The 19,882-nt window shown below is 46.5% G+C and overlaps 1 protein-coding gene across 1 annotated transcript in view; it reads left to right on the top strand.

The window, feature by feature from the left end:
* The window catches only part of LOC119455443 (E3 ubiquitin-protein ligase TTC3-like), a 123,282-nt gene that overhangs the window by 50,404 nt on the left and 52,996 nt on the right, over positions 1 to 19,882 (top strand). The window contains exons 18-22 of the mRNA XM_049668775.1: positions 4,011 to 4,589; positions 9,245 to 9,430; positions 11,764 to 11,876; positions 18,136 to 18,195; positions 18,292 to 18,376. Of these exons, the coding sequence (XP_049524732.1) occupies positions 4,011 to 4,589; positions 9,245 to 9,430; positions 11,764 to 11,876; positions 18,136 to 18,195; positions 18,292 to 18,376 (1,023 nt within the window). The remainder of the gene's footprint in view (positions 1 to 4,010; positions 4,590 to 9,244; positions 9,431 to 11,763; positions 11,877 to 18,135; positions 18,196 to 18,291; positions 18,377 to 19,882) is intronic.

The following is a 19,882-nucleotide window of genomic DNA, read 5'->3' as shown; positions in this document are numbered from 1 at the left end:
GCTGCTTCGCTAGCGGCTCGTTCGCCGCCAGTGCGCGCGGTAATTTAAATCAGTCCTGGACCGATTCCTCCCACGGCACGAAAAACCTGCTTCGCGGCAGCTTTTGTTGCACGCGTTTTTCCGCTAGTGTCGCCGGCCCTTAACACATTGTTCGTAAGTCGTTGGAATGTAATTTAATTTAGTACACTTGAATATAAAGCTACGAGTTTCAGAAATACCAGTTTGAAGTCGTATCATCCAATTTCAGGTGAAAATGTGATCGTATCAACTGCATAGAAATACATTGCTCCTGGGGCATTGGCCGACAAACGAAAAAAAAAAAAAAAAAAACGTATCCTAAAAAACGTATTACACAGAATCGTATCAACGAGTTTCCACTGTACTTTTGGGAAATATGTAAGCAGATAATATTCTACAGTTTCAAGTTTACTCCTCATATCATATTAGTTGTTTTACTAAGTGAATTTTTATTTTTATTTATTTTCAATACTGCTACTTCTTTTACCATAGCAGGTGGGCATACAATGATATAAAATGGCAGAGAGATGTGTCACAAAGGCGGTAACACAAAGTCAAATCAAGTCCGCTGAACAAAACTGCAAAAAGAATAAACAACTAAATGTTGGTAATGGACAAACGACAAACATTGGTTACATAACTAAAGAAAATGCTATGCGAATCCGATTTGGCACTGTACACTTGCGTTTACAGAAGACAGTGCTTTTGGCCAGTAATGTACACTGCAACTTCACATTGCATGAGTTAGTAAAAAGGACAAAATGAAACAAGAAAAATTGAGTGAGCATAACTGTACAGAAAGTAAAAATGTTGCAGAAATTGTGAGAATTGTCCACTAATGCGAAAGCATTCTATGGCTCGGCTATTCGCTCTTGCTTACTTGCTTTTTCTAGCTCGTGCATGTCTACCCTTTGCTTTTCCAATCTCCAGTGCTCCCACTCCTGCGCCAACGGTGGATGATAAGGGCGGCATATAGAATTGAGCTGAATGCATGGCTACAAAATCGCCGCGCAGGAGTCGACCGCGCTCTCATAGGCGAATGACGTGTTTTTTTTTTTTTTTTTTTTTTAACAGCCACTGTCCTCGTCGGCGGAGACATCGAGGGTGTAGTCGGCGCCGCTTAAACAACTTAAGTCGCCGCGACTGTGTCGCTAGTTAACACTTAAATGAATAAATGGTGGGCGCGCGGAGCTAACCTGAATGCACTCCCGAATGGCTTGCCGGAGTTCACTTGCCCGATGGTTTGGGCATGTTCAGTGCTGGATTAACTAGGCCACGCTATTTCGGTTTCCAGGAGGTGTCGGCAACATGGCCGACCACCATGCTGCGGCGATGCCAGCGACGTATCAACGGCAAAATTTTGCTACTTCCGCTCAACTCGGCTGTCAAATTAGCACACAGTCGTGCAGGCAGAGTCCAAATTATATAGAATGGCGTACCTTAAGGGTGTCCGAAATTTTGGTCGTATTTATACTTTAAATTTATAGGCCAGTGCTGGTGCCTCAAAGTAGTCCGAGTAATCAGGCTTGTTTGAATTGCTGGTGTCGAAATAATCGGTCGATGCCAGTTGGGAATCGGCCAGTTGTTGAACAGAGGTTTCAGCTTTACGGGGAAAAACAGACCGTTGAAAAGTACCTGGTGTCGTTTGAAGCAATGACTGAGCGTTACGAGGGGCTCATCAAGGCTGGCCTGGCTCAGAAAAGCATTGATGACATTGTCTGGCCAGGTGTTTCTGACTGATGCTAGAGCCTTGCTGAAAACATAACAAAGTGTCAGCTGTCAATGAAAAAAATCATACGATGTAAAAGGCAACATCTGAGCAGCTTCACTAAACTTGAAATAAACTAATTAGTACAGCACACCGTGTGAGCAGGTTTGTTGTCTTCATTTAAATTAAAGGGAAACAATTAAAGGCAGAGCAACATTGTTTTACAGCAAGCAAATACTTTCTGAAATAACGCTTGTCAATTTTAAGTGTTTGAAATAGCTTAGGACGTGTCCAGCATGTGGCATTTATTAGCTCCAAAGTGCTCCAAAATCTGTATCTGGATGCTCCAAACTGCTCCAAAATTAAGTTTTTGCTGCTCTAAAAATTGCTCCAAATCTCAGTTCGTCAGTGGCAGCAGCGAGTCTCAAGAAATAAAATCCTTGTACTGAATGGTGTGAAGATGAGTTGCCAGGAAGTCACATGGCCCCTTCAAAGCGATCGTATCAACTGAACTAGAATGCTATCACAACCAGTTTCACCACAGCTGTTTTTTTTTTTTTCCTTTTTTTGTTACGACCTTGACATGGCGACGGAGACGTCAGTTTTTTCAAGGCCACTAATCATTAATTATTAAACTATTGTCGCATGTACCAATCAGTTATACACCCGTAATACGGGAAAGTAAGCTTTCAAGGCGGCCTGACGAAAACGGTTTTCTCTCTGATCAATTTATCTTTACTTGTTATTGGTTTCAATTCTTTACTGCTTGTAAAGCTACGAGTGATCTACATTTACCCTATTATAATGATTAAATGTCTTAACTTCACAAATGACGCATTTTTGTGCAGATAGAAGGCATTACACTATTCATGTGACAGATTTTGCCTGGATACTTGCCAAAGAATGCACAACAAACAAAACGCCACATTTTTCAAAGAATGCTTATGCATTAAAAAGAAAATAGAGGATAACAGTGAGGAACGCTATAAATACTACAAAGGGTTGTTCTGACTCTACACAGCCTTGGCAATGTGATGAGAGCAGATATTTGGTTGAGTTGGTACATACACATGATGGAAATAAACAGTAAACGCTTACCACATGCAGAATGCACAAGACGAAGAATTTTTTACTTTCTGTACAGTTATCTTGCTCTATTTTTCTTGTTTCATCGACCACATTACCAGAAGAAATACAATATCTTGACAAGTGGCAAACGCATTGATTGTATATGCACACGGAACGTTTGTGGCATAATGCATAAGGATTTTCTCTCATACGTATGTATTCTTTATTCTTGCACTGTGATAATTTTTCTATATACAGTAAAACCTCGTTGATATGATTGCGTTATGCACGATTTCCCAGCTCCAACATTCGCAATTGAGAACAAAAAATGACCTAAGAGAGTTACACTTATGGTATTACTGGTCCATAAGTTCCCGGAAAACACTTATCTTTCGATGCCAACGTTCAGTACATCGGCAAACTGCGATTCTATGACATGTTTTTCGGCCACTAGATCACATGTGAACAAGAGCATGCGCGAGCCACGCACGATCAAGAACAGTAACCGGCCGCCACATCAGCTTCCCCGCAATACTCGCCGGCCAGTATCGCGTGAAGAACAGCCGCGCACACACAGTTTATTCCGGTACCTGCAAATCTCCTCCCGAGTTGTCGCACACCGCATTCTCAGCTGTCGTCGCCAACCCTATTGCGATAAGCATCTTCACCTGTATGTCTTGCAGTGCGTGGGGTGTAGTGCCGTTAAAAGCGTGTTGCATGCTTTTAGTAGGCGCCCAAATGCACTGCCTTTCCCTCCTGCAGGTAGTGCTATGTGAGCACAACATTTCCCTCTGGCAGCATGTGGCATAGCTCACCAGTTCGATTTCGGTTTCCCATCGTCATCTTAAAATACTACGCAATAGGAACGACAAAACATGTCTCCGGCTGCCGGAGCCCCATCGGCGTCTGTGCCGCAATGATTTGCGCAGCACTTTGCATTACGTAGATGTCAACTATAGTTGAGTCTGTAAAATGTTTTGGTTACTTCAGATCGTATGTTTTCCTGGTTAGTGCATGTTCTCTTTTTTCCAGAACGTATGAACGAGGTTCTACTCTATATGTCGTTACATTTTCAATAAAAAAGTTAGTTCAGAGTTGCACGCTTGTGTGTCTTCTTTGCCTACAGTCTGCATAAAAGTTGCACTGTTTATTTTCATAATGACAGATGTGAAGCATGTGGCATGCATATGTTTACTATATGACTGGTATTTTTCAGGAAGAAGAGGAGAGTGACGAGGAAGAAGAATTGGACGAGGAAGAGTCCAACGAATGTGACTTGTCGCAGTACGTCGAAACAATGGGCCAAGCTGAGGAAGCAGCCACTGCTCCCCCAGCACATGCTGCAGACGCTGCTCCCCCAGCACATGCTGTAGACGCTGCTCCCCCAGCAGACGCTGCAGATGCTGCTGGTGGCGATAAAGCATCCAACCCTGGTGCACGGTTGATGCAAGCCATATCCACCTGCTATCTTAACCCCAATGCCAAAGCCTTCGAACTTCCTCTCTCTGCCCTGGGTGCAGCTTCGCAGAGTGGCGACGCACAGCAGCAGAATTCTTCCGTCGGAAAGAAGACGGCAGCGACGGCAACACGTATGGACGCAGGTCGTGAGGTGGTTGTCCAAAAACTTCTAGTTGCACTGCCACCAAAGCAGCTGGGCGAGTCTCTTGTTCTGGCCGTAAATTCCTTTCGTGGTCCGCTGTCGTCAGAAACGTTGGCTACGATAAACAGCGGCCTGGAGCACTGCAAGCTGTTCAATAAGATGGCGGTGCAGGACTTCAGCGTCCAAGTCGAACAGGTGTGTGGAATGGGTGTTTTTAGAGCGCAGCTGTTAGGTGCTCATTCCTGCCGTGAGTGTCTGCATCCTACCTCGCAGTGGTTGTCCAACTGCGCCATTTGCGCCATTTTGCTACAATTCGAATTGCCTGCTCCTGGCTGAGCCCACCCAAGTGTCACTTGCGCCAATTGCGCAAAAGTGCGATATTTTCGCATTTTCACAGCTGTGTAACATTTTCAGTAGGGTTATACAAATAATGTACTCTACTATACAAATTGATTTGTGAGCATTGAAGTAACTCAGTTTGTGACTCAATTATTTACTGCTACATTTTTCCCATATTTGGTAAAATACTCGCTCGGGGTCGATGCATTGCACGCAGCCTTTCCAGGGCACTTGGTTTCTTTCGGGACAAAACAAAAGTTAATTCTGGAGTTTTGTGTGACGAAACCACAATCTGGTTATGAGGCACGCCTGTCTTGGTAACTGGTTCGTCCGGGTGGTAAACTCTAATTGGAACAGTTCCTATAGTCGACGCCAACAGAGCGAATGGCAACGAAAGTCAATGTGCAAAGCATGTTCGAAGATATAGGACTGAATTGGCCGACGGCCAATTTCGCTGTTCTATATCTTCTATCCGGTGTCTGTTGTCACCGACGCTTACATAATCCGAGTGTATGAGCGACGCGAATTGTCTAGTACTTGCTGGAAGACACGCGGGCACCAGGGCTTACTCTAGAACCTTCAAAGTCGATGCCAACAGAGTGAATGGCAACGAAAGTCTATGTGCAAAGCATGTACGGAGGTATAGGACTGAATTGGCCTGCGGCCTTCGCTGTCAAGCCTAATCGGTGGTGCTTCAAAAGGTCTGTCAGGTATCGACAACAAAAGCTACGGTTTTATGCCAAATCAACTCGTATCTATTTGCACAGGCTGCGCAACACGGAAAGCCGACAAACCACCTCGCAACAAAAGCAAGTGTACGGGGTGGTACGGAGGTTGTTCTCGGCCGCCAATGCCATCTTTGTGACTCACCGTACAAAGACATGTCATTCTTGACAGCATTTATAGACGCATAATCTTTTGTCAGGCTTCTGTCATTGACGTAGTACACATTTTGTGTAGTGCAGTAAAGTATGTCAAAGCGCATCTCTCATTTGGAATGCACATAATTACATTTGCTGTCAATTTTTGTCTTATGCTAGACGATGCAGCGCTTATATTTGTTCTCGTTAGCCTACAAAATTTTATTTAATTGTTTGCAAAATTAAGTTCCTTGCCTACCCAGATCAGAATGTCTCCAACATACCCAGTGCTCCCACTCCTGCGCCAAATGCGGCAGATTCCGCCATCCTGATAAAAATACATGATTTTGTGCGGAAGTGCGCCAAAATTAGCGACTGCGCATTACATGTGTGGCCGCAGTGGCCCGCAGACGTGCATAGCACGCATGACTTAAGCGGCTTCATAAATCGAACGTAACGTTATCTATACGTCAGCAACTGATAATTCGGGCTCGATGGGGACCGCCTAAAAGCCCAAATAATTGGGAATCTGAAATATCCAAATGCGCCAGAAAAGAACTGAATTTATTCCGCCAGTGGACAAAAAAAAGTACCTTTTTCTCGGTTGACCACTTTCGGGGATACGTTCACATTCGCGGGATTTCACGTCACTAGCGTCAGCGTCGGCATACTTAGTATAGTGTGCCAGGAATGCTATCATCCGTCAACATGTCCAGTGCTAGTCGCGCAAAACGCCGCGAAAGTGAAAGTATGCCGGAAAGGGATCGTCCAAATATAAAGCCGAAGTTTGTCAACGCGGTCCTGCGTGGCATGTACGCTTACCTACGATCTGATCAGTCCGTATCTCTACCATTGTTATGCTGTCGCCAGAAATAGACGAAACTACAATTAATGCATGCATCGAATCTTCAACCTTTGGCAACAGGACCGTGAATTTGTAGCAATACCTTTCCCGCTGCCACTCCCTGTGCTTCGTCAATGGTATAAGAGCGGCGCTCCACCTGCGTTATATATATCAGCCGGCGGAGAACGGTGGATGATAAGGGCGGCATTTAGAATCGAGCGAAATGCATTGCTACAAAATTGCCACGCAGTAGTACACCGCGCTATCATAACCGAATGATGGCGTTTTTTTTTTTTTCGTTCATTTTTTAAAAATCAGTGTCCTTGTCGGCGGAGACATCGAGGGTGTAGTCGGCGCCGCTTAAACAGCTGAAGTCGCCGCGACGGTGTCGCTAGTTAACACGTCGGTGAATAAACGCTGGACGTGCCGAGCCAACCCGAATGTGAAGTCCCTAGATTTCCTGCTCTTTTTTTAAGTAGCGACATCTACTCCGTCGGCCGTCATTATCTTCCTAGATAGCATGTGACCGTCAATGGCTGCTGCTATCTACGCTGCTCGCAGCAGCGTGCAAGTGATTGCGGGGGAACAGCGTTAGGAAGGACATGGCTGCCGGAATGAGCACCACCCAATGAGATTCTTCGGTGATGCTTCAAAGCTTGTCGCTACTTAAAGAAAGAAAAAAATATCTAGGGACTTTACCCGAATGCACTCCTGAATGGCTTGCTGGAGTTCACTTGCCCGACGGTTTGGGCGCGGTCGGTGCTGGATTAACTAGGCTTCGCTAGTGTCGGTTTCCATGTGTCGGCAACATGGCCGACCACCATGCTGGGGCGATGCTAGCGACGTATCAACGCCAAAATATTGCTATTTCCGCTCAACTCGGCAGTCAAATTAGCACGCAGTCATGCAGGCGGAGTCCGAAATATATCGAAAGGCATACCTTAAGGTGTTCGAAATTTCGGTCGTATTTATACTTTAAATTTATAGGCCAGTGATGGTGCCTCGAAGTAATCCAAATAATTGAGCTTGTTTGAATTGCTGGTGTCGAAATAATCAGTCGATGCCAGTTGTGAATCGGCCAGTTGCTGAACAGAGGCTTCAGCTTTACGAGGAAAAACATACCATTGAAAAGTACCTGGTGTCGTCTGAAGCAGTGACTGAGCGTTACGAGAGGCCCATCAAGGCTGGCCTGGCTCAGAAAAGCATTGATGACATTGAGTCTGGCCAGATGTTTCTGACTGATGCTAGAGCCTTGCTGAAAACATAACAAAGTGTCAGCTGTCAATGAAAAAAATCATACAATGTAAAAGGCAACATCTGAGCAGCTTTACTCAACTTGAAATAAACTAATTGCAGAAGACTGTGTGTACAGGTTTGTTGTCTTCATTTAAATTAAAGGGAAACTCATGTATTTAGAGACATAACAGCATTGCTTTACAGCAAGCAAATACTTTCTGGAATAACGCTTGTCTATTTTAGGTGTTTGAAATAGCTTGGGACTTGTCCAGCAGCTGGCATTTATTAGCTCCAAAGTGCTCTGAAATCTGAATCTGGATGCTCCAAACTGCTCCAAAATTAAGATTTTGCTGCTCCAAAGATTGCTCCAAATCTTTTATTAATGAAAGCCACCTTCGTGCCAGATGAAATTTCATTAGGATGAGGTTGGACTGTACCAGTATTTGTTGTCACGATTCTGGTTGCAAGGCAATGTTTGCAAAATTAATGCTCTCTTGTTAGTCAAAAGAGATGAACCACAAGATGGCAAATTCTTGAAGCTACTGAAGGCAGTTCCAGGCTGAAGATGTAGGTGTTTCACAAGAGGGGATGCTTGGGCTTGTTAGCTGTACATTGGTAAAAACCAAACTAAAGATTTCTGTGGTATACAGCTCTGTCTTTGTGCATTTGTGTTTTGTGCACTTAGTGTTAGCAATGTAGATGTTTGCATGCCCTCAATTTTTCTCACACCAGAAAAAACTGATTTCTCCACTGAACAACCCTGTCTTTGTTCTTTTCCTTTCTCTATTTAATTTTTTTTTTACATTTTTTTTCGTGTCTCTCTTTTTGTTTGAATGCCATTGCAGTTAACATGTATATAAAGCCATGTAGATAAGTCCTCCATATAGGCACAGTAGAACGTTCACTTTTTCTTTATTTTTTACTCTTCTCTTGTGTGGGGTCTCCTTCTCAGCTGTTCTTTGTCAATTGCTAAATAATTACAAGCCTGCCCCAGCTAGGACCTTAATATGTATGCGAACACTTGCATGCTGTAATTCAGATGGTCTCATCACGGTGGCTGTGGCATTCTGCTGCCGAGGACGAAGTCACGGGCTCGATTATCGTGGCTGCCTCATTGCAATATGCTTGTGTACTTTGATTTACTTGATACTTGATTTAGGTGCACATTCAACAACCCAGGTGGTAAAAAAAAAAAAAAATGCAGAGTCCTCCACTATGGCGTCCCTCATTTAGCCCCACTGTTGCTTTGGTATGTTAAAAACTCTGTGGCAGCTTGGGCTGCCTCCTCCAGTGCCGGTTATGATGACAACCCACAAACATATAGCACGTCACGATTTGTGGCATGGCGCCATCCTCGCATTAAAAGAGAGCAGAGTGATTGGGAAAGCGCATTGTCTTTTAGCTCGTGACTGAAGTCGCACGAGATGTACAGCACTGCATGACTGATCTGGAATGGAGACTTGCAGTGTTAAATATGACGCTATCCATTTGTCTGCGTTTCGCCGTGTAATGCACTTCAGGTGTGCATTCAGTGCTGCTCATTGTGCTCAGCAATTGTTTTCATGTTGCAGCCCATACCGTACTTGGAGGAACGTGATGCCTTGCTCGAAAAGTGTCGAGTGCTCTCGCACGAGAACACTCTGCTCAGTGGGAACCTGCAGGGTGCCCTGGACTACGGCACCCAGATGGCCAGCAAACACAATGTGGAATCCAGCCAGTACAAGGAAAAGATTCAAGACTTGAAAAACGAACTGGAGGTGAGTTTGAAACTTCATTTCGGGTTTTCCAGTCTCTCTTCCTTCAAAGGGTCCTTGGAACGCCTACAACGCCTCTTTGTTACAAGCATTTGCTTGACTGAGAAAGGGGGAAGTCGTCCCTTGCCTCGTGAGCATAAAAATAAGTGCTTCATGTTGCAGGTTCTTATCGCAACATTAACGTAACTTATGGCATAATCACTTCCCCACAGTTCAGTTCTCTGTGGAATCGGCACCCTCATGTTAAATGCTTATTATGCCGGGCTAAAAGAACTATGGGAATATAATAAAAGTAAGAGCAGTTGATCTTTTGGCTTTAGGTTGCCCACCATTTTAGTGACAGTGTGCCAGTGAATGAGATTCTCAGATTTTTCCATTTACACAGTTGGTCTTTGTACTGATAAATGCTGGATCGGTAACCACATGTATGCGCTGGTTCTTTCTTTTTGTTGTGGCACTTTTTGGGAACCTTTTCAGCTGTTGATAATTGCTCTTTGGAGCATCTGCATGTGAGAGCAGCCCTTTTTTTAACGGCACACTTGAAGGCATTCGTACGCTTTTTTTCGTAGCTTGAAGCACTGTGTGACAGTGTCTTTTAAGTTTTCTCCACGTGCATGTTATGGAAAGAACTTGTGGGAGTTTCGCGAACCTGAAGATGATGTTTGTGCCAAGAAGGAATATGTTCCACCTTCAGACGACCAGCAATCGCCCTTAGATGGTAGCACTGAGAGAGAAATTGACGACAAGTATTGTAGGAAGAATTGTTCCTGTGGTGGTTGCTTGCAGTGTAATGTTGGCTTGAGACTGTACGCTTTACAACAGTCTCGGGAATAAAGAAAATTATCTGTGATGAAAATCGCCCACTTGCGCATATGTTCACACTAGTTGTATTTCTTCTTGGCATCCAAAATGCGCAAAATCGTTCTTATCAAAACGACCACATAGTGGGTGAACGCTCATGACTGCGAAGGGGTTGACAACAGTCGCTTCCCCATTTCTTAGAGCTGGGGATCTGTGCATGCATACATAAACTTGTGCTTCCAAGTAATTCAGTCAAAATGATCACCCAGTGACTGTTACCACCTAAAATCTGGTGCCAGCTGTCTGGGGGGGGGGGGGGGGGGAAGGTTGAATAAATCTGCCCAATAACTAGAGTTTGGAGGTCCAAAAAGTTTAAAGTAACCACGAAATCTTGAAAAGTAGCCATTTGACTGCAGGTACTTCATATGTAAAGATGTCGCCAAGCTGCCGTCATGGGCCATCGCGTAAGGAAAAATATTGCTGGGGCCGAGTATGAAACTGCTCCTCCTTTTAGTGCTTCTCAACTCGTTAATGTTAATAACATTACTTGGGACACTCTGCTCGCTTTCCTTAGCCGGGATATGTAACCAAAAAATCCACTCAAAAAGGACAGCTTCTGGCTCATTCCATGGAACATCTCCTTTTACTGTCCATTGCTCAGAAACCTACAAGGTTAAAACATCGGTTTCATTACTAGACAGATATAAGGTGCCGCTCACTGTGGTCCTCGATAAAAATCAAATAAAGGCACATGAAGGTGACGATATGCAACTATAAAAAGTACTCGAAAAACGTGTTCTCTCGGGGGATAAAAAATCATGAGCAGGCCAACTGCCCGGTGGTCTAGGTGGCTCCCAGTGGATCGCCGTGTAATAAACGATAAATACTTGCGTTTACTTAAGCAGTCAAGTGTGTCAGGATAACAAATTCCGAATAGCTAATGATTTTGAACCAGCAGTGAAAAATTTACCCTTAGTATGCCATCAACCCTCGATGCAGTTGAGGTTGGGTTGACCCTTCCTTTGAAATAGATACACATGATGATAATGGTCGTTGCACGTTATGTTTGCCATAAGAGGCATAGTACAGACAATTAAGCATTCTATTCTTGTATAATATTTGGGCTTGTTTATTTGTAGTTGTTGTCGGAGAATATTGGTTTCAAAAGTAGGCAGAAAACAGCCAAGAAGCCAACCCTAAAGTTTTCCCAATAAGAGCCTTCTAAGGTAGCCAAACCTGGCAACCATGTCATTAACCCATGACAGGTGCTGTAACCTGACAACGCATAGAGTAGGGGAATAAAAAGCAGGGGTGCTAAAAAGTCACGGGAGGGAATAATCAATCTATTATGTGAAATTATGGGCTCCTTGCTGCATGCAGTTGAATAATATTTGGCTATTTTCACGACAGCATTGCCTACATTTCACAATTGTTTTACTGCTGATGTTCGAAAAGTGTTGGTTCAATGCACCACTTAAATGATGGCACAAGTGGCAGCACCCAACTGGACTTCATTCTGGCCTGTCTCATTTTAGGCCACAAAACAGAACTACAAGAAGCTCAAAGGGGAAACAGAAGCCGAGATTAAGAAGTTGCAGCAGGAACGACTCAAGCTTAAGGAGGAGATCAAGCTTCTCAAGACCAGCAGGTGTGTCATTCCACTTGCTGTGTTTTAGTGCGAAGGATTCTTTGCCTCATTACCAAACACTTTATAGTAGGTAGGTCAGTAGGTAGGTAGGTTCCTATCTCGCCTCATTTCGTGCATCTTCAATTAAAAAAAAAAATTGTGTTGCCTAATGGTGGGATCAAACCTTGGTTCTCTCAGCACACTTGCTCGATGCTATGCCCATTAGGCAGCAGTTTGCTAGAGCATACCTTCTCTCGTGCCAATGCCATCTGGCTCTAAGGCGATGGTGCGCATTTATCCATCAGCGCTGAGACAGCATATGTACAAATTATTACAAGCAATCCTACCCATTGTGGAGAGCTTTCACGCACGCAAGAGCATGCGGTCAATTACAGACCAACCTTCGACCAAAGCTTGCCTAGCAGTCTAATCTCTCGCATTTTGATCACTGTACAGGGCTGTATAGGAACTGAACAAAGCACGTGTAGGCTCCAGCGAACGTGCACTAGACAAGCTTGCTTGCACAGAAATGATGATTGAACGCAATAATCAAGTATGAGGAGGCTTTTGTGTGTTCCCGGATCTGACAACCGGATTTTTTTTTTGTTGCGAGCCTACAGAATACATTAAAAGAAGTGCCTGCTACAATGAATATGGTGCTTTGGGCATTCCCATCCATGATTTGAGCAGGAGCAGTGCAAAAGGAAGGGAAGAACAACGGCACCAACTAACAACCAAATGTTTATTCTTTCAAGCATTGCAATATGGTGTACCGCTCTACAAGGAGAAACAGAAAAGACTGGACATGAGCATGTGTCGAATAGAACTACAGTTAAACCTGCTTATAACGAATCTCCATATGACGAATTCCTGGATATAACGAAGTTTTTCTATTCCCCGCCGTTACTCCTTAGAAGCACATGTATTTGAGACCTCTATGTAACGAAGTGGCAGCGGGAGACCCCCTCGAAATAACGAATTTTCCCCGCCGATTTCGCCCCAAATTTTGTCATTTTTGCCCGAGCAGCAACCGGAAGCACCTTCTCCGCCGCGACGGAATGTGAAGTGAGCGCACGTGTGCATGCGTGCGAGCTTGTGCGAGGGGGGCCTGCATCCCTCAACCCGGCGATCTTGCCGCCGTCAGCGGGAACTTTCCCCCTCCATTCATTCAAACCTGATCCTGCCGCTTGCTGCAGCTGGCCTAGCCCGCCAAGCCGGCACTCTCCTTTTCCAGCTGATGTTGCCGACGCGAATGGCAGACGCTGTGACACATCACACTTGAGCGTGGACACGCGCTGCAGAAGCGAGCGAAGTGACCTTCATGCTGTTGTCTATCGCTTCAACGCAAACTGAGCGCCGAGAACACACAGCACGCACAAAGCTACGAGCCACCGACGCACCTACACTGCCTAGACTCTGCACCAACGCAGATCGCTTTCAAGATACGGCCCGCGCGACCGCACGCCGCCGCGCAGTACTCAGTTGATGCCAGAGTACAGTACAACGCCGCCCGCTATCCCTCTCCCCTCGCTCCCTCACTGGTGCCTCGAGCGCAACAGAAGAAGGCGCGCTTCCTCCCTGGTTTTCTTTCTTGCGCGCGAGAGATTTAGGCGCGGTCGTCGGCTCCCCTCGCACATTTTCACTTGCACATACAGCATACGGCGCGCGGCGACTGCGTTATCGCCCTTGGACTTTATACGGAACATCTATGAGCCAAAACTAATTTTAGGGCCACAACGTGTCATAGACACCATCTTTAGATACCAAATACGGATCTCAAGGGCCATACTTTTGCTGGCGGAAACCGAAATTACATCATAGTTGTCGCCCCCGGCACTTTGGGCGGCCAATGCCATCGTCAAGCCACCAAGCCAAGCGACATGAAAAGTTAAAATGGCCGCTCGGGTTGGCGCGGGGTGGCAGTTCGCAATGTATGACGCGGGAACGGTCCCACAGTTGCAACGCAACAGCGGGGTTACCAATGCATTGGGTTCTATGGAAGCTGTGCCGGGGACCGGCCGAAAACGACGTTAACAGCCGGAAAAACGCAGCACCCGAGAACGTAACAGCAGGGTTCTGCTGTAACACTATACGACGCTACGACGCCATCGTGACGCTCGCTCTTAATTTCCGATGCCTCACGCTTGTGCGAAACGACACGCATCCACGCATCCAGTATCTGGTGGGACATTCGAAGGATGAGTGCTTCAACGAAAATGGAAAATGGGTAGCTTCATTACTGTAAAAGCATCACAGCATTTCTGGTTATGAAAGGCTTCGGATCGTATATCATTTGTACGCACTCATCATGATAGTTGACACAATCTTTACGAAGTGGTTCATAGCCACTTTTAACAGAATGCAGTCTTTCCTAGACAGCCACATAGGATATTGATAAGTATTGTGTACATTCGAATTCTGTGAAATTACTCATTAGTATTGTGGGGTCTCACACATGTGCTCTTGGGACAAAGGAACGACAACGCAGTAGTGCAGAGAATCAAAAGGGCATTTATTGCACCTTTCATACACTAACACACACTAGCCGAATTACAACCAATACAACATTCACACGGGCGCGCGACAAATCAAGGAAGTCCGACTCACCGCGACCCGATAGCGAGCGAATACGTTCGCGTGTGCTATGACACCATCGCCTAGTCGTTCACGTGTACAGTCACGCGAACGGTGGCGCGCTCGAACGATCCGTGTTCGTCCACACCGGTGTCCTGCTCTAAGCCTCGCGCGACGGTCGCGCGAAGCGGGCCGGCGCACGCGCGAAGCGTTCGTGCGTGTTGGTCACCGATCCCCAGCCAAGGAGAGAGCGCCTCCGACCTTTTTCTCCCAAGTGACCTCGCCGTTGGGTGGCGTTAGCATCGCGACACTAGCGCCATCTCTCGCAACGCGCCGCAACCACCGCCGGGCTTAGCCACGCAGAGAAGCCGGACTACAGGAGACATGCGGGGAAAACAACATCAGGGGACGCGTGAGAGTCGCGCATCCCCACATCCCCCCAACCTTAAGGGGGGACGTGGCTTTGAAAATCAACTTCCTGATTTCTTCATGGATTTTGATGAAAATTGGCACAAATGTTTAGAATGTCTCCCTTATACTTCCATAAAAGTTTCAGAGTGATACCTTGAGAACATTTTATTGAGCAGAATTTTTCTCTCTTGAACTTTCTGGAGGGCCTGGGGAGCTTAAGAAACATGATGGAAGGCTCGTTGAGTATTGACTGCATAGCTCAATGCGTGCTGAAGGTCGTGACAGTCTTACTTTTTTTTTTTCGCAACATCAATTTTTTAGATAGTCACTTTGCAAGTTACCTTCGCACCATGCACACTTTTGGGGTGAACGAATAGCCACGCCATAAATTTATAAAAAGTCAAGATAAAAATTTGAGACTGTCTCGACCTGCACTGTTGTCCAAGGAACGTGACAAAAAAAAAACAGAATCAAAATAGGCTGAACGGTAACGAAGAAATCAGCTCCAGAAACTGAGCAGAAAGGCGAAAAAACAGTTTTGAGAAAACGGCTCTCAAAGTTGCACCTTCTCTTCAGTTCTCTAAAACGCACCAAAGTTGTAATCTTTGATGTGTTTTGTGACGTGGGGCTTCTTGGACATGTGGCCTCTGGTCTGCTGAGCCTTCTTCTGCCTTTTTCATGTTTGTATGGCATTCTTTACTGCTGCTCTACAAAGAGCATGGTGCCTGGGTTTCAAAGCAAGTGAGGTGCAGAACTATGTGGGCATAAATATACAGTAGTTCTAGCGTTGTATCTGCAGACTGCCTCATTGATAGCAGCCTCTAGTGCAGTCAGTGAGGCATTGTTTTCTTTTGGTAGAATCGACCATGTTACTGAATGAAGGCTCTCAGCAGCCTTCTGAATCATCTCCCATTGACAATGGCTATGGAGGTTAGGAGAGCCACTGATAGATAGGCAGCAATGGAGCTGCTAGGTGCTTTCCAGCCTGTACTTTTGTATCATGCCTCACTTCTGCAGCCAGGTGTCTGTGCCAGCCCAAGTGGCCTAGTGAACAGAGCTCATGATGAGGTTCTCTTTATGAAGGGGTGGTATGATGGGTATTGTTACGAGATATCGTGGCATTACGATAACAGAGTCGGCGCGCGATGTGCTGAGTCGCGGGTCCGAGGTGCCGATGTGCGAAATGCCTGGTCGCGGGTCCGCGGAATAGACGCTCGACGAGCTTAGTCGCGCAGTCCGAGGTGCCGATGCGCAAAATGCCATGGTCGCGGGTCCAAACGCTCGGTAAGCTCAATCGCGCAGTCCGAGGTGCCGACGCACGAAATGCCTAGCCGCGGGTCCGAGGAGTCGATGCTCGATTAGCTTAGTCGCACAGTCCGAGGAGTCGACCCTTGTTGAGCGATGTGCCCACGCGCGAAATGAGTAGCCGCGGGCTTGAGGAGTCGGCGCTCGATTTGCTTAGTCGCGCAGTCGTAGGCGCCAACGCACGAAATGCTTAGGCAAGGATCCGAGAAGTCCGCGCACGATGTGCTTCATCGCCGAGTCGGAGACGCCTACGCGCGAAAGGCGAGCATTCCGTGCCCGAAGCTCGGTCGCGAAGTCCGCGTCACCGATGCTCGGAATGCTTAGCCGCGGGTCTGAGACGTCCACAAAAAGCGGGATCGGCAACGCTACTGCGATGTCCGCGTAGCGCCCGCTTTAACACTCGTCGAGATTACGGAAACTGTCCGGAGCTCGCGAGGAGACCGCAACACGCGGAGCAGACGACGCCATCGCGGAGCGAGCACCGGACCAATGGCGAACCGCGCTGGAGTCACGTGGCGGGCGCGGCCAATCGGTGGCTCCGGCACGACCTTCAATCATTTGCTTTTTGTGTGCTTATTTCTGTATGGAGGAGATTGCTGAAGCGGCAGATTTGAAGACGGAGAAATGCGCTTTCCAACGAGACCAAGATGGCGGCGCTCGGCTGCGCCGTTCCGGTGATATCGTGGCTTGAAAAACACCGTTCTTTCGCGAAACACCGCCGACACTAGCGATCAAAATCCACGCTAGGACTACGCTTCGGTTGAAACATCTCGAACCGAGCAAAGCTGTTAAAATTATCGTCTGATGCCCCAAGAGCCCCACGTTGGGCAGCCAGATGTGGGGTCTCACACATGTGCTCTTGGGACAAAGGAATGACAACGCAGTAGTGCAGACAATCAAAAGGGCATTTATTGCACCTTTCATACACTAACACACACTAGCCGAATTACAACCAATACAACATTCACACGAGCGTGCGACAAATCAAGGAAGTCCGACTCACCGCGACCTGATAGCGAGCGAATACGTTAGCCTGTGCTATGACACCATCGCCTAGTCGTTCACGTGTACAGTCACGCGAACGGTGGCGCACTCGAACGATCCGTGTTCGTCCATACCGGTGTCCTGCTCTAAGCCTCGCACGACGGTCGCGCGAAGCGGGCCGGCGCACGCGCGAAGCGTTCGTGCGTGTTGGTCGCCGATCCCCAGCCAAAGAGAGAGCGCCTCCGACCTTTTTCTCCCAAGTGACCTCGCCGTTCGGTGGCGTTAGCATCGCGACACTAACGCCATCTCTCGCAACGCGCCGCAACCACCGCCGGGCTTAGCCACGCAGAGAAGCTGGACTAAGGAGACATGCGGGGAAAACAACATCAGGGAACGCGTGAGAGTCGCGCATCCCCACAGTATTGAGTGCATGCGCTCTTGTTCTTTGGATCACATGTATAGAAGGTTTTTGTTTGGTTTCAGTAAAACAGGTTTATAGTCTGTGCTTGTGCTGTTTCTGTGTGTCTTCTTGTGTTGGGTCCGTTTCTTTGCACTTATGCAGTAATTTCCTATTAATAAGACATTCATTTATCAATTAGTTTGCAGTCATATAATTTGAATCTGAGCTGCTGCAATCAGAACAAGGTTTCTGATTGATGACACCCTCCAACCCCTTACACCATACATTTTAGCATAGGAAATGGTAGCCAACCAACAACTGAATTGGAGTCGGACTTGTGAGAATTCCGTGGTACATTTGAGTGTTCAAAAATTGTGCGAGCTCATGTGACAGTTTAATTACAAAAGAATAATTCAGAAAGGCTAATCAGAAAAAAAAAAAAGATAAGTGCTGTTACTGGTGAAGCGCAGTACAGGCAGTGTACAACACGAATTTGCATTATACAGATCTAAGGAAATAATTGTGTGCATCTGTGTGTGTAGCTCATTCAGGTGTGACATTGTCCTAGCAGTTCATCCATGATGTCTGCCCGTTTTCTCTTCTTAGGAATGACAGCAATGTGAAAGAAACTTTGGACAAGACTATCACAGAATATGGCAAGCTGAAGTAAGTTGCAGCAGCACCTCACATTGAAGCTGGTATCCGCTGGACATGAGCGAAAGCATTTCGTTTACTCTTGCTGCCTGTCAATACCTGTTTCAGGTCTCACAATCAAGACCTGGAAGAAACGTGCAGGGTGCTTGAAGAGGCATCCGACAGTGCATTGGACAGGGCAAAGCGTGCAGAGGTAAGTTCTCGTAGCTGCTCTAAGTGCCAGTCAATAGACCTTTTTCATCATTGTAAAGCTAACTTTACAGTGAGGCAGTCTGCCGAACTAATGGTGGTGTAGTAATTTTTGCAAAGAGCGCTGTTTACTTGTGTTATGACATGGAAAATGTAGATGGGGCTCTCGTGATAAAACCATGCACACTAGACAAGCCACAGCACTTGCAGCTAGAACTTCATCTTCGCTTGAACGATGGCCAGTGTTGCCATTGTAAGTGCAGATGTGCAGTCCAGAGTAGCACTGCACTTGCTAAGTAGGAAAAGCGTCTATTCTGCCTGTAGTGTAATCGCGAAAACTCGCTATGGACAGGACACAAGCAAGGGAACAAGTTCAACAAATGCAGTGCTGCTTTCAACTGACGTTGAGTAAAGAAGGCTGTGTCAGGCGCTCTGGCTATGCCCCTATCGGATAAAGAACTCGGGCACCTTTTACACACGGGGCCTTGCCACTAGCAGGCAAGATATTCTGTTGCGTCAGCTAATGTTAATTTTTTTTCTTGATATACAGTCGACACTCGTTACAAGGGACCGTGATAATCCAGCAAAAAAGATCTGTTATATCAAAAATTAGGGTCACAGTATGTTGTAAAGTGGCAAAGCTTCGCACATACCATAGTCTGACACGTAAGCGAATGAAAAACTATAAAAACATCGAAATTACAATAGTAAACTGTAGATTAACTGGGTTACGTGGTAATTGTACAATCACGTGGCATGGCGTCTTCCTGTCCGCCATTTTTCCAACGCTGGTTGCTGACAATTCAGTTTCCCTATAGTAAAGCATATGTACACTTGCCTAACGGCAAGATTAACGACCAGCACAAGGGAGGGAAGCCGGCCAGCCGTGTAGGGCTGCCGTGCTGACCGCCCGGCCTGAGCACGTCGCCACGACTGATGAACTACGACTCCAGTTTGTCCTTCACACAAAAGAGCGGCTGGTAGTATAAACCAATGTCTCAATTTTAACTTTTGTGACAAGCGACGACCATTGCCAAATCTTGAGCATGAATGAGAGCTGCAGTACGAGGCAAGTTCAACCTGGAAGTCTCGTCTGGCCTTCGCTGCTGCATGTGAAACAGATCGACTGCATTATGCACCTCGCAGTCTGGATGCTGCAAATAGCTGCATATGTTTTTTTTTTTTTGCAATAATGATATGATGGGAAATAAAGCATTCTCAACACGGTGCATTTTGCGATCGTCGGCGGTTGTTTTCGAAATGCCATTGCTGTGGCACTGCCGCTGGATAAAAAAAGGTGTGGCCTGCCGCGTTGGGCGCGTTGCAATGGGAGCGAATGTGACAGCTGTAGTTGCATTGTTGGCCGCTTGACTGGGCCGAACGGCGCTAGTCATCGGTGATGGAACGCGCCGTCGGCTGGCACGCGCGACGGCGTTCCAAGCGCGTTCCTGACGCATTTGCTATGCCGATGCAAGACAACAGCCCCCGACGTGTGGCGCCGCGGCGGATC

Source organism: Dermacentor silvarum, chromosome 6 (assembly GCF_013339745.2).
Source record: "Dermacentor silvarum isolate Dsil-2018 chromosome 6, BIME_Dsil_1.4, whole genome shotgun sequence".
Taxonomy (NCBI): domain Eukaryota; kingdom Metazoa; phylum Arthropoda; class Arachnida; order Ixodida; family Ixodidae; genus Dermacentor; species Dermacentor silvarum.
The sequence above is the reverse complement of the archived record's forward strand: the minus strand, read 5'-3'. Positions and strand labels throughout refer to the sequence as shown.